Source organism: Nomascus leucogenys, chromosome 6 (assembly GCF_006542625.1).
Source record: "Nomascus leucogenys isolate Asia chromosome 6, Asia_NLE_v1, whole genome shotgun sequence".
Classification (NCBI taxonomy): Eukaryota; Metazoa; Chordata; class Mammalia; order Primates; family Hylobatidae; genus Nomascus; species Nomascus leucogenys.
The window spans coordinates 47827603-47842078 of record NC_044386.1 but is presented as its reverse complement, the minus strand read 5'-3'; the positions used below and the strand labels follow the sequence as shown (position 1 = coordinate 47842078).

The window sequence follows — 14476 nt, the reverse complement described above, 5'->3', positions numbered from 1 at the left end:
TAATTTCCAGTTTACCTTCTCCTACCTGCCATCTGTAGGCTCCTTCTTGAGCAAATTACAATGCAAAGTGATCCGGAGACTATTGTATATGAAGCCATGCAGCTTTATCTGAAAGATATCTACTCAAGAAAGTTTTAATGTTGCAACTCTTTTGGTTAAGCTAATTTTTTAAAATTTCAAAAAACACTAAGTATTACACAAATGTTTACAAAGCAATGGCTTTCTTAGGAAATTAAACACAACTTTTGTCACTTTACATATAAGACAACATTTTGTGGAGAATAAAGGAGTCTATAACGCTGCTTTTATATAACTGAGCAATCAAAATGTATGATTATAAAATTTAAAAAATTGAATGAGTCCATTCTGTGAAAATAAGGCTTTAAAATCAATTGGAATTAATGTAACCTGAACTTTCATTTTAAACATATGGCATAAAATTTAATTTTAAAATACTCAATTATTATAATGTGCCTTCTAAGGATGGAAGAGAAGTAGTATCTTTTCTAAAGTGTTCATTATAATAATTATAAAAGGATTTTAAAAATACAGAACACTGGAAAAAATGTATAAGAAAAGAAATAAAAGTCACCAAATGCTATCATCTAAAGATAGAATATTAATATTTAACAAACTGTATTCTATCATTTTTCTAATACCATCATGTTCAAAGTAGGCTTAATTTAGTTTCTAAAATAGTAACAGAATGTTTGATACCTGGGGCTACTTTTTAACTGTGTGTTTCTAACATTATACATTTTTCCTTATATTTGAAGTGTTTAATAGTGTTCAGATTGCTTTCTAGCACCTCTGGATGAGCCTGTGAGAAAGCTCTCCAACACAGGGGAGGGAATGAGGCTCTGACAAGCACAGCAAGCACACACGGCCTGGACACACTGCCGAGGAGCCTCTGCTCTTAACCCTCCATGCTTTCCAGATACTTTTTCCTGCAATATACAATGGAGGCAATGTGAAACTCAACAGCAAGTCAAAGAATCAAGGCTTGCAAATGAAAATATGGTATTCCTTTGGGGAATATACTATATATATATATATATATACACATACACTCACACACATATATTCATAAATATCACCAAGATGATTACCAAAAAAGAAACACAAGATAAAATTTTTAAATAAATTATTTATTACAATGACAGGAAGACTCTGGATACAAACACATTTGCTAATATAATCACTCCACTGGTTACCTAGGGCTAGACGTACAAAAGGACACCCATATCTCATCAGGAGAAAGACAACTTTGAGTTTCTGGGTGTAGTACCAAGTGGTTATGATCACCACGTACGTGGTCTATCCAGTTAACTGTGTGGCAATTTGCTATTTCAAGTCCTCTCATAACAGAAATTACTGAAATATGTGGAACACCAGTCAATATAAAGAAATCATTTTTAAACAGACTAGTGAATTTGTGTCATAAACACACTTGCGTATGGATATTAGGAGAGCATTGCTTGAATATCTCTAAAACTCTATTTTTAGGAATTAAAAGCTTTCATAGTTAATGATATTGGCCTTCAGAATTCATATTGATAAAAGCAAACTTTAGTCATTTAACATGAATGTTTAAATTTTAGAGATTCTAAGATGTGATGCTGAAAAATCCTAATATTTCCATTTAGTAGTGTCAGGGTTGTGCCAGTTCTAATTTCCTATAGCTAGTAACATCAGAAAATATTTATCAGAGATTCAATATTGGTTTCATTAGACCTGATAAATGCTAAGTATGGCAACTATTAAAACCTATTGTTATTCTTGTTTCTAAAAGGGAATAATAGGATGTAGCTATAAAAATAATGAAGCTTATTTTTCATAAATATATCATAACCTGAGCGTCCAAATAGGTTTTAACAATTAAAAATGCCTCATTTGAGAGGACATACACTTATTTGATATTGCCATCCTTCAAAATGCTTTTGGGAGTCCTTATAATGACCTTGACAATCGGTATACAACAAGCAAGAAAATATAATCCATCACCTAACTTGCTACCTTCCTTTATTTTGAAACTTGTTTGAAGTGGCTTTTGACTGTTTCTAAAGGAGGGGGAATATAGTTATCAGTTTTCAAAGGATAATAATTTTCCATGATTATTCATATTAACACTATGTTAGTTTCTAAAGTTCAACTCAAATGTAATTTCAAGCAGTAAAATCATATTTTAGGACAACAAAGAATGCACACTTTAATCTACTTTAAGGGAGTCATACTCATTTGACATCTTTGTCCTGGTATGTTTACTCAGATCATCATTAATTATAAGTTCCTTAAGGGTGCAGCCCATATCATTTCAATTACATAGTTCTCTTTTCTAATTTCCCCATCTCCTGTCTACTGCATTCCAGCATAAGACCTGAGGCTGGTCCCATGCTCAAAAATGTTTCTTTAATTGAAGTGACTTCAACTTCTCTATTAGATACATACACAGATAGATATAGCTATATATCATATATTTAATGCTTTATATCCCTTTTTCAATTATATAGTTCTCTTTTCTAATTTCCCCCTCCCCTGTCCGCTGCATCCCACCATAGGACCTGAGGCTGCTCCTTTGCTCAGAGATGTGTTTCTTCAATTGAAGTGACTTGAACTTCCCTATTAGATACATAGATAGATAGATATAGCTATATATCATATATTTAATACTTTACATCCTTTTTTCTATGGATTAGGCAATATTTATACACATAAGATATGTAGATTAATAATATTTGATGATTTTCTGTAAATCAAGGAACTGTACAATATAAATCATAGTAAATAAATCAGATCACCAAAGGCTTTAATAGAAGAGCACTTTATGTCTATTCCTATTTATGCTGTTTGATATATTTTAGTTTTAGAATTCCTGCTAGTCAAGCTTCTTTCTGGGAAAAGACCTACAAGAGTTTATACTTAATAAGGATCAATTGTGATATGCCGTAAGTTGATTCCCCTTCCCTAGTTCACATCTATATGGCCAACAAGATCAACCTTTAGCTAAAGACATTAGCCTCAATGTCATTAGAAGTCCAAATTAACTCAACAGTACAAGGTTGGTCACTGTTATACTTTGTATCAATTATTTGGGCTAATTGATAACTAAATGGAACTGGTTTTTTGTTGACAACATTTCATGCTTAGGGATGAGATTTACTGCAGTAATTGATCTGAATTAAAGCATATCCACTAAAACAAAATATCCTAACCAGACAAATCAAAGTTGGTAAAATTTTAGATTAAATACCTTGAAGCAACATCAAATTTGTAAGTATTGTGTACTACATTGGTTTTAACATTGTTTATTATATAATTCAGGGACTAAAAGGATAGGAGAAAATTTAAAGCAGTATTAAATTTGTGTCTGTGGATTGGCATTCCCTGTTGGAAATATTAACAGAAAAAGTAAGAAACAGGAATAGAGAATGATCTAGACAATATTTTTCTAAAATTAGATGAATATGAATATTTTCAATCAGTATGTATTGCATTTTAATCAGCATGTATTAAAATCACTTTAATACATGTTGGCTGAAGTATTAGCAAATCCACTACAGCCTAATAACTTGACCAATAACAACAATGCTTTTATACAGTAATAAACAAATGGCATCTTTTGGATTTCTTAATTTGTCCAAATTCAGCTTCTACTGATGAGATTCCATTTAGGACACCTTGCAGGGGCAGACCTTTGCTATCCATGAATGATGCCTTGGCTCACCTAGGAAAAAAGCAGATATCTTGGGTTATATGGTGAAATCTAAAAAGAGAAAAAAGAGAAAGACCAAGAGGAGGGGAGGGAGAGAGGAAATGAAGAATAGATACAGAAAGGAAGAAGGGAGAGAATAAGAAAAAAAGAAAGAAAGGAAGAAAGGTACTGCTTATAATTTCTACATATCTTTTCCATCCTAAAATAAGACAAGTTAATATAGTAAAAATATACTTGTCTTATAAAGTAGGTAAATACACTTTAATTGCACACATTATTAATAGCTTGGGGATTTTTTTAACTGCCAAGGAAGATGGAAGTTTTCTACAAGAAAAATTTAGTTTGAAATTAGTAAATTTCCATAAATTTCAAACAGCTTAATTGTTCTTAGAAAAATCTACAACTGCAGTTTTAGGGTCAAAATTTATTAGTTGAAATACTGTTTGAGTTAGAGAATCAAACAAGTATTTATTTCTCAGACTACTTGGATGATTGTCTTTGTAGGCTAAAAAAAGCCACTCATTTAAAATCAAATTGACTACCAAACTAATTGGAACATTGTTCCTTAATAACTATTTTAAAACACATTTATATTAATGACATGTCTATGAATAGTAACTTTCACTCCTACTGGCAAAAACTATGGTTTAGTTAAACCAATACTGTATACTAACTCTGTGTGCGTCTGTGTGTGTGTGTGTGTGTGTGTGTGTGTGTGTGTGTGTATGTATTAATGTATAATTTTGCATTCTTTAAAAAATATGTTGATGCTTGAATTTTGCTTTTGGGTAAATTTTAAGAATGTGATATTGTTAAAAACTACCCGAAGAAAGTGCTTATATCTTCCTACTGGAATTGCTCTTAATTCTTCTAGATTTTTTTTAGCACTAACCATAAGAAGTGTGTTCTCGATGGCCATGATTGATTGGCTGCTCACACATTCCACATTTTTTCTGCTTCATGCATCATCATCAGCTATCTCCAACACTCCAGTCCTGAATCTGTCCTACTTTCTGTTACCTGATTTTTGCTGGTGATTCATGAGCCAGAATAGAAAAAGAAAAAAAAAGAAAAACCTCCACCTTGGCTTTTCACAATATAGTATTATCCCCCTGGAAACTCTGTGAGAAATCTAGTTTTGGTCATCAGACTCATGCAAATGTAATATTGATTGACAATGACGTATAAAGATCTACATAGATAACCTGCCTTATAAAAACCACAAAAGTGTTCTATTAATGGCAGAATGCATACTGATTATAAACTACTTCAGAATGATGTGGAAACACGTAAATGCATTTTGTTGGACTTCTAATTCTCTCTTGTCACTATTATTTTCAGCTGAAGCTACTTTGGAACGCACTGTTTCTAGTGCACTAAAAAGAAAAATTATTAATTTTCCAAGCCAATATTGTGACAAAGGCTTAAGGTTTCTCATTAACACTGTCATAAAAAATTGTGAATGTCACACTAAATTTCCTATCATCAAATGAGTTTAAAGATGAGGAGCTAGAAATCCTTAAAAACTTATTCTGAAGAATGAAACACAAGCTTTAATCACTGTAAAAGAAACAGTAAGAAGTTAACCAGCAAAAAGCTCCACTGAACTATTTTTGTGGTAACGTCTTTCAGATTCAGAAGCAACCAGGCCTTAAAGAGCCAAAGAAAGAAAGCCTAATGGCCCTAAAATCTCAAAAGAGGGAGCTGAAAGTTCATGATACTGTCTCAGTGCTTCTATTACTAGACATCAAAGTTATTCCCACAGGTTTCAGCAAGGTATAAATGCCAGTGAAGGAGCAAGTAGACTTCACAGAGTCTAAGCCAGAAACTTCCATCTGGGATTCACCTGTGAGTCAAAACTCTTTGCTAATGAATTATTCCAAAGAAAAGACACTGCTGAGAGATACTTTTCCCTATCAGACAAGACCTCCAGGTTCACTAGCAGGGTCAAAGGAACAGGACTGCTCTGGTCTAAAGGTGCTTTGCCTACCTTAATGGACTCCAGGCGCTCACCTGGGTATACAGCTTGAACCCATAAAGAGATCACAATGGCAGGATGAATAAGGTTGAGTGCTCTAGAGACCAGGTGAACAACCACTCCACAAGGCATCTAAATTGTGACCTATATGCAGACTGCAGCCCATTTACAAATGGGTCATCCTAGTCAATTCAGTGCTGGAGAAGGAGTGATGCCAATATAAAAATAAGCAATTTACATACTGAGTTCAAGCCCATTGTATTTAGAGGTAATACACGAAGTGGTTATTTCTATTTTATATAAATTCAAACAACTTGGCTTTGTTAATGACATTTTAAAACTCTCTATCAACATCTAAATATCAACTTCACTTTTTCCAGAAACTTTTTCTGCGCTTCAATGTCCCTTTTGCTTTCTGCCTATGAAAATACGTTCGTATTCACAATATAAAACCAGAAGAGTTAAAGTAAAATGATGTTTACAGGATTTGCAAAGAAGAGAGTTTATGTGGAATTTACAATATATAAAGCAATATACTTGAACTGTGCTTGCATGGAAAAATACTTTTTTTCATTTTCTATATGCTGTTCAAACAACTGATCTATTCATTAAAATGATGTAATAATTATATTAGTCATTTAGCATTGCATAGATAAAACCATGTAAGTTCAATATCCATTAAAGTTAGAAGATTGACCACATTCAGCTTTGTAACTGGGGGATTTTGCATGTACATAAAAATGTTAAAAGGAATTTTAAATGAGTGAAAACATTCCAGTTGAAAATGGTAAGAATGGGCATTCAGAATTAAATGCAGTCTTTTCCTTACAATGACTAAGGAATACACTAATGCAATTGTAAGTTTAGCTACTGAAGCACTTCTTCTGGTTCGAGGACATTTTCCCAAATTTCACCACCTAAAAACCCCAAATTTGTTTCTTCTTCTGACTGAGGTAGTTAATATTTTCCAGAGAAACACCACTCATGTGTAGTAAATAGAGGTAACTAAACCACTAGAGTAATGCTTATGGTTTTGGAGCCCCTAAATTTTGAAAGACTTGATATTTTGAAGTTAATGTTTGGGCTTTGAGAAGTGGAAAGTCATTTTTTATAGTTCAAGAACATCCCTCTCTGCCACCAAATTCACATAAGAAACATAAAACTTATTTTCCTCCATGTTCAATTTTAAGAATTTTGCCCATCGAATACTCATGCTTCAAGGAAACACTCTCTCATCAAAATCTTTCTTACTAAACAAGCACCTCTGTCAGAAGTGTCTTAATTTCTTATCACAGAATTTTATCCACACAAGGAGCAATAAATAATTCATGTCACTGCCTCTTTGTTGTGTGTCCCTGAACTGTGCAGAGCTGGAAGGCTGACAGCTGTGTCAGGACAAGCACCGAAGATCTGACATGACAAGTGACTAACAAGTTTCTTTCAGTTCATAGCGAAAGAAGACAATGGCCCAAAGTGCAGAAAGAAATCCTAAAACAAAATAAAACTGCTTCTTTCTTTTTAGCTAAGTGTTTGCTATGAGCTTATTTCCAACCCACAAGCCCTGGTCATTTCATAGGACTGCCCAGCCCCCTTTATTCCTCACACTGGCTTGGCCATTTACTCCTGGCCACGGATCAATATGAGCAATTCTTGGAGAAATACGATGTCTCCATGACAACCAAGCCACAAATTCTCAGTGGAAGGCAGTGAGACCAGTAGTGAACTCTCCAGAGGTTTCTAGGCCTATAAGGCAAGATGTCTTAAAATGCAGGAATGGACAGAGGAAAAAGCCAGAGTAATTCATTCTTTATTACCAGTATAATGATGTCTGATGTATAGAACAGTACTCACTTTTTGAGTTAAGATTCTTTATCAGCACCTATATTTTCTAATTAATCCTTCTTTCTTGATAAATGCTTTTGTGTGTATCAATCAGATAGAGAATGTTATATTTGAATCTCACTCCCATTCCATTCATATTAAGGGATGATGGAAATTTATTCTACTTTTGAAATGATATATAGCTGATGTATATTCTTATCAAAAACAATAGATATTTAGGTAAAAACTTGATTCACAGATTTACCTGCCTGACAAAATGAGTAACAGAAAACTGTATTAAGACACTTTTAAAATCTAATCAAAATTCAGCAAAATTAGTCAAAACTAAAAGTAATGGATAAATAACTTTTATTATAGAAATTTGACACTACCATTTACCCTCTCCCTTTTAGAGTGAGACTCATCTACATTTTTCTTTTAGCTATTATGGCAGGGGGTGGGGTTAATTTGCTCATTAAACATTTCTGTCATTGCTAAAGATGCCATTTCTCAGTTCCATGGGATCCGAAAGCAGAAGTGTGGTTGAGAACAGGTACGCGGCAGCAGTCCATCTTCGGAGGAATCTTGGTGGAGTGAAGAGGACTGATATACAATGCCATCGCCATTGCGCCTATTGGGGTTCCGAGATGACTTAGGGGACCTGACATAGATTGCAGGCTGCACCTTTCGCTGAAAATTAAATCTCAGTAGCTCTCCTTGGGGAAGGATCAGGGGACTGTTTGCAGCTGCCCCCCTGTCAACGAAGGCTACAAGATTTGGAAATCTCTTAACTAAGCTGACAGGCCACAGAGAGGATGAATCAAAAATATGATACATGGATCAGCACACAAAGATGTGAGAGGGTAGAGGGTACACAGGAGCCAGATAAAACAGGAATCACAAATATTAAGTGGAGGAGATATTTAACTCTTTCATTCATGATAATAAGGTTACCTTCTAGCACCTTATAACTTTGTATTTATCCAGGAATGTTCATTTGACTTTTACAAGATTTTTCGATGCTAATTAATTAGTTGTTAAGGCGAGACGTACTTCAAAATGAAACAAAAATAGAAACAGACATCCTTGTATAAGTGTTTCTAGCTATATCCTTCTAGTATATTTCTCTTTTATTTCTATGAAGGATATATACAAATAAGTAACTTTGACAAAGAATAGCTTTTATTGCATGAGAGAAGGGTTACTATTTTCTAGACTTTATTTTTCCCTAAACATTTGACAGTATTCATTACCATCATGCTAAAATCCTCTCATCCCAGTTACAGTCCTGTTTGTTTCTAGAAAGGTAAATAGAATTGTAATAATGACAATTTCTCTTTTCACCCCCGTCTGTCCACTTCCGCTCCCCCCTTGTTAGATCCCATTATTTGAAATATTTAAAATGTTGACATTTCTCTACAGTTTCCAATCTCTGGCTCTATTAACCATTTAGCCTAAAATTGATGATAATGAACTAATAGTGTCAGCTTCCCTTCTCAGTCATAAAGCCTTTGTACTTCCTCCAACTGAATTCTTGATGAAAGAGGAAAAGATAACAGCTCCACACTGTGACCCCTGGAGGTGACCATTAATTTGACAGTGCAGCTGCTAAGAGAAAACAGCATTACAATGTCCTCTCCCCTCACCCCCTTCCAAGGATCCCAAAGCTGTGTCAAATTTATCATTTTATACTTGACTATTTTTAAATGGCTTTCACCTGGACTCTCAGACTCTTCCAAGACACATCTGTCAGGCATGTCCTCCACGTCTTGGAAGTTTGCCGAGTTTGAGTTGCTGTCATGCTTGACCAGACTGACTGGAGCTATTAAAAGAGAGAGAGAAGGATAGAGAGAGAGAGAGAAGAGAGAGGATGAAAAAGTAGTAGCAAATACCATTAAAACATTTCCTTTCAGTTCCACAGATATTTCCAGGGACACACTATGTAAACACAAATAATAAATTGAAATAAAATGTATCCTCTAAGTATTTATTGGCAGACATGTAATTAGTTGAAAAATCTATAGATGTGACTTTATCTTAGAAGAAAAATAAGTTCACGGCATCAGCTTAAAAGCTACAAAGTAACAAAGTGATCTCTTCGAAGTAGAAATCGTATTTTTAATGCATAAATCTAAAACAATATAGTTAATTAACGGCAATAGAACACAGAGAGAAGAACATCAGGCTAGTCAATTAGAAAGACCAGCTCTGTACTGGTGGCAATGGTTCCTCTCATTGCACAAATTACAGCTAATAAACATTTTGTGTGCATTTTGGCTCTCTTTCATTAAATTAAAAACTATGGTACCAAACACCAAAAAAACTAGTACTATAAAAAGTAAATTTTAAAATGTAGCATGAATATACACTGAAAGTTATAATAAGAAGGGCTGTTGTTTCAAATGGTAGGTCTCCAGACAACCTATCATGAGATATAGTAGGATTATGACCAGAAATGGAAGCTAGTACAGAAGTCTAAAATTTTCTATAAACCCATGGTACCCACTAATTCTGTTTGAGAAACAGACTGAAGTTTCCACATTTTTCCACAAGTTGTAATACTTGCTCTATGCCATCTCCAGGAAGTAACATATTTCCATATTACACTTGTTCTAGAAAATATTTGTCAGAAAAAGTGGGCCTTGTCTTCATGAAGAAGCTCAGTGAAAAAATAAAGCAAAACAAGCCTGCAATAGCATAAATTAGGTAACGATTAAGCCAAACGTTCTAAATATATGGATACTGTTGAGTACAATGGAATTTTATTTATTACAAGTTGCTGTGGTAAACACGACTACTGATTTGATAACACATGCAAAGTATTTATAAGCCATAAATGCAATAAACAAAATATATATTTACAAATCATACATAAGATATGTTTGTTGGCACAGGGGAGTGGGCCTGGACAGTTTCTAAACCTCTGTTAGGTGACAAGAAAGCAACGCAGAGGCTGAGACTGTGCTACTTCACACATTTGGTACGTGACACAATGGTGTCCCACCCAAGGTCCAGGCAGCATTAGTAGTGTTCAGACCTGGCACACTCCTCCACTTATTTTAATGGAGTGTGCATAGCACTGATGTTTGTAACCTGAAGACCACATGGACAAACTTTACAGAAGACTAGTAACACGATTCTGGTTTAAATATTCCCTCTAGATTGTTTCACCAACTCTCTCAGGACACAGATATGACTTCTCTGTTCTATCAAAGTGCCAGCATAGTTAGAATTCACTACTTCTCTAAAACCTTTTTTTGGGAACAAAATGTAAGAAAAGCATGAAATTGCTATTTTCAATAATAAATCTGATCTTTTCATTTCCATCCATATGTTTCTGTGGACTTCATATGCAACAGTGTCTAGGCCATAGAAGGTATTCTTGAAGGACCTGTGAAATGAATGAATGAACACATGAATGATGCAGAGGTACCATGCTAAATGTCCTTCTGATCCAAGAGGATATGTGCTTTCAATTATCTTTTCAATGGATCTGTTCAATTTCTTTGTTAGGCCAACTTGAGACCAAGGATGCATGTTTGCAAAATGGTGATGTGGGTTAGTTTGTGTGACACGGAAGGAGAGGATGTGTGGCCTAAGTAGTTATTGATGTAGCTGAGATTAATTTTCTTAATTTTCTTCAGTTTAGGTCATACTTACAGATTATTTTTGAATCCATAGATTTTTTGTGAAATGTTTAAGTGGTATAGTTAAATGTATCAGTTTCATTCAGAATACCATTATGTTGGTCAAGATTTCCTGGCCTACTTTAATGATTTTTATCTCTATATATCTTACTTGATAATATTCTGAAATATTTACATTGGTATTTATAAAAGGAAATAAATCATATAGCTAAATCTATTACTAAAAGCCAATGAGGTAGCACCTCTATTGATTTGGGCAAATGCATTGCACTTGCCATCCAACACACTATTCTTTCATAATTTAAAACATTCCTCCATTCATTCATTTATTCATTCCTTCAAAAAATATTTATCAAGCACCAAATAAATATTCAGAAGATACTGTTCTAAATCAGGGACCTCACAGAGGAAGAGGACATGGTATCAGACAAAGTACATGTCTGCAACCATTCTTTGTGGCAACTAAGTGGTCCCAGAATGAACTGACATCACAAACCCCTCAAAAAGGCCAGAAAGTTAGGTGTAGTTTTAGCTGCATGATCTTCATTAAACTCACATTAGTAGGTACCATGCTACTACTTTGCTTCCACCTCTGATTTTGGAGGGTGTGGCTTGTGTGGGGGAGGGGAAATAAAGATGGTTATTCCTCAGATACTGAACTTGGTTATAGATTAGTTTCCAAATTTGAAATGATACAAGATTTGTCATTTTTACTGGGTAGTTCCTAGGGCATCCAATTAAATTTACTGTAGAAGAAATAGCCACATTCTGCCAGTTGGGAATAGCAGGCGTTGGAGAGGTTAATTACTGCCAGTCTACTTTTTCTTTGTTTGTTTGATAGGCTAATCCTTGCAATTGTTCTTTTGGGTGTTTCCTGTGATGTTTCATCACTGAACTCTGACACGATGTGTGACCAAGGCTTCTCTAATGAATCACTTCAATAATGATGAATCCACAAATATTGCTCTAGTGTTTATTATGGGTAGAGCTCTGTGCTGGACTGTGAGGGGTAAAGACAGGAAGGCACTTTTAATGTGCCCTCATACAACTTGTGCTCTAGTTCAAGTATGATGAAAAGTAACTAGTAGGAGCACTGGAGACGACATTCTAAGAGGGACATGGTTTTTAGTAGTGCAGAGGAGAATTCCCCTACAACAGAGTAGTCTGAAGGTAAAATTTGAATTAGACCTCCTTGAGTAGGAATGTGGAAAACCCAAAGGGAGCTCATTCAAGGCAAAAGAAAAGGGTGTGAACCTAGGCATGACCAAAGATACACATTAGCCTAGTGCCGCGGATATATTTGTTAAAGCTGCTGCCTACTTTGGTATGTATTTTTAATGAATTCTCTTTACATGTCTCTTTGAGCTTTTTCTAAATTGCTGTTGTTAGCTAATTCTTCTCACCTGTGAAAGTTAGCTATAGACAGGTTTTTCCTTGCTTTAGATAGTCAATAATTTGATGTTTACTGATGGTGGGCCCATTTATCACAGTAAGCTGTCCTTTTACTATACATATTGACTTTTATTTATCAATACCAAAGTCCATTTGTAGCTCATCACTAAAGTTCTTAGATATTTTCAGTAGTTTTTGAAGGTGCATTTCAGAGCTTGGCAGAGAGATACTTTTGACATCAATATAATGCAAATGGTTGCTAGACTTATCTTTAGCTTAAAATCAACTGTTTATTTCCTCTGTAATGGATTCTGAAATAGTCCACATTTGGAGGTAAGGGGCAAAAAAGGCAAACTCTTCTTGACAGTTCTGCCACTGAAAGATGTAAGGCTATTCCATTTACTCATCACATGCCTCAAAATATTGACGACTGAAGGGCCAGTGTTCTAAATATCTTTGCAATATCTTTGGTAGCTAGATAAGAAAGGAATCTATGAACTTCGTATGGATGTGTTTCACTATGGTGCATTTAACTATTAGTGTAATTCTTCTAGATCCTACAGAAATGAATTGTTCGGCCAAAGACAAGATGAAATCAATAGTTTTTAAATCATATTCAAGAACACTGCAAGAGGAAATTCAGGAGATAGTATGAGGAAGACTCTATAGCAGGATTTGTTGTTAAAATTAGAAAAGTGGTAGCAGGGCCATCAGTGGTAATACTCCTCCTCCTGCTCTGTTCTCTATTTTGGTTTCAGTTCTCCTCTAAAAATTCCCTTCTTCCTGTTCTCATCACTTGCAGAAAGATGGTATTAGCTGTTAAAGGGGGCTAGGCCTAGGCAGTGAACAACTCCCCCCAGAAACATTGCCACATCCCCAGCAAGAGAGTGGCCACTGGAAAAAAGTCTCCATCCACATCCACAAACAGTGGCTGGATCTTCCAAGCTAGGCAACTGCTGTTGGAAATGGAGCCCATTGAAAAAACCGTATAATTTACAGTGTGAATAAAATCTGCAGTCCTAAATAACATTTTCAATACAATGACTTATGAATGATTTAAACATAGATCTCATTCATCATCTGTATAGGCTTTTTGGAAGTAATGAGGATATTTATAGGAAAATCATTAATAAAAAGAGCAGTTTGAAATATTGGGCAACTGAATAGAATAAACCACTGTAGTACCAGACCAAATCCAAACAAAAATCTTAATTACATATTAATCAGGGGCACAAAAATAATGTACAGGATGCAGAGGTCACGAAAGACTAAAAGATAGCTCAGGCCTGTGAAATAAGCAGTGAAAAAGAACTCAAAGATTTGAGTTCAAAGCTACTAGCTCAATATGGTAGCCAAGAGTTGAATACCATCCTGCTTTATAATTCAGATCTCTCTCCAATTTTAAAGAATCACTATAAAATAAACGAAAAGATAGCATTCTAGAAGTATGGAAGTGAGAAAAGCTACATAAAATTCAGGTAGAAGAAAATATTAATGCAATACTGGCAGATCTCAAAAGACTGCAAGATATTTTAAATCAGAGGGAGGCATAATCTATGAAAAGTCATTAAGTGGTAACACTAAATTTGTAAACAAAGATGACCAAATGCAGTTTACAAGTGGCATCTCTCTGGACAGATATCTTATCAGGAAAACTTATCTGGCTAAAGAGCTGTGTACACATCACCCTTACTTTAAGAGTATCTATTCAGATAATCAAGTGCTAGGACTTCCTGATTATATTTGAATAGCAATAGTTACATACCGCATTAGACTTTAGGCTTACTTTTCTTCAGTGTGAACTGGAAATTGGGGAAGAATCATGTAGAAATGCCCCCAATTAAATTAGGTATCTAATGCTTCTTTATAACTAATAACTATTTTACAGACAAGTTTAGCAAGATGAGTTAAGGTTAGACTTATGTG

General features: G+C 34.7%; 1 protein-coding gene across 1 annotated transcript in view; it reads right to left on the bottom strand.

Annotated features, from left to right (window-relative positions):
- Positions 1-1132: 1132 nt before the first annotated feature.
- The window catches only part of WDR72 (WD repeat domain 72), a 211937-nt gene continuing 198593 nt past the window's right edge, over positions 1133-14476 (bottom strand). Inside the window, exons 18-19 of the mRNA XM_003266945.2 lie at positions 9229-9333; positions 1133-3724 (exon numbers count right to left, since the gene is read on the bottom strand). Of these exons, the coding sequence (XP_003266993.1) occupies positions 3669-3724; positions 9229-9333 (161 nt within the window). The 3' untranslated portion in view covers positions 1133-3668. The remainder of the gene's footprint in view (positions 3725-9228; positions 9334-14476) is intronic.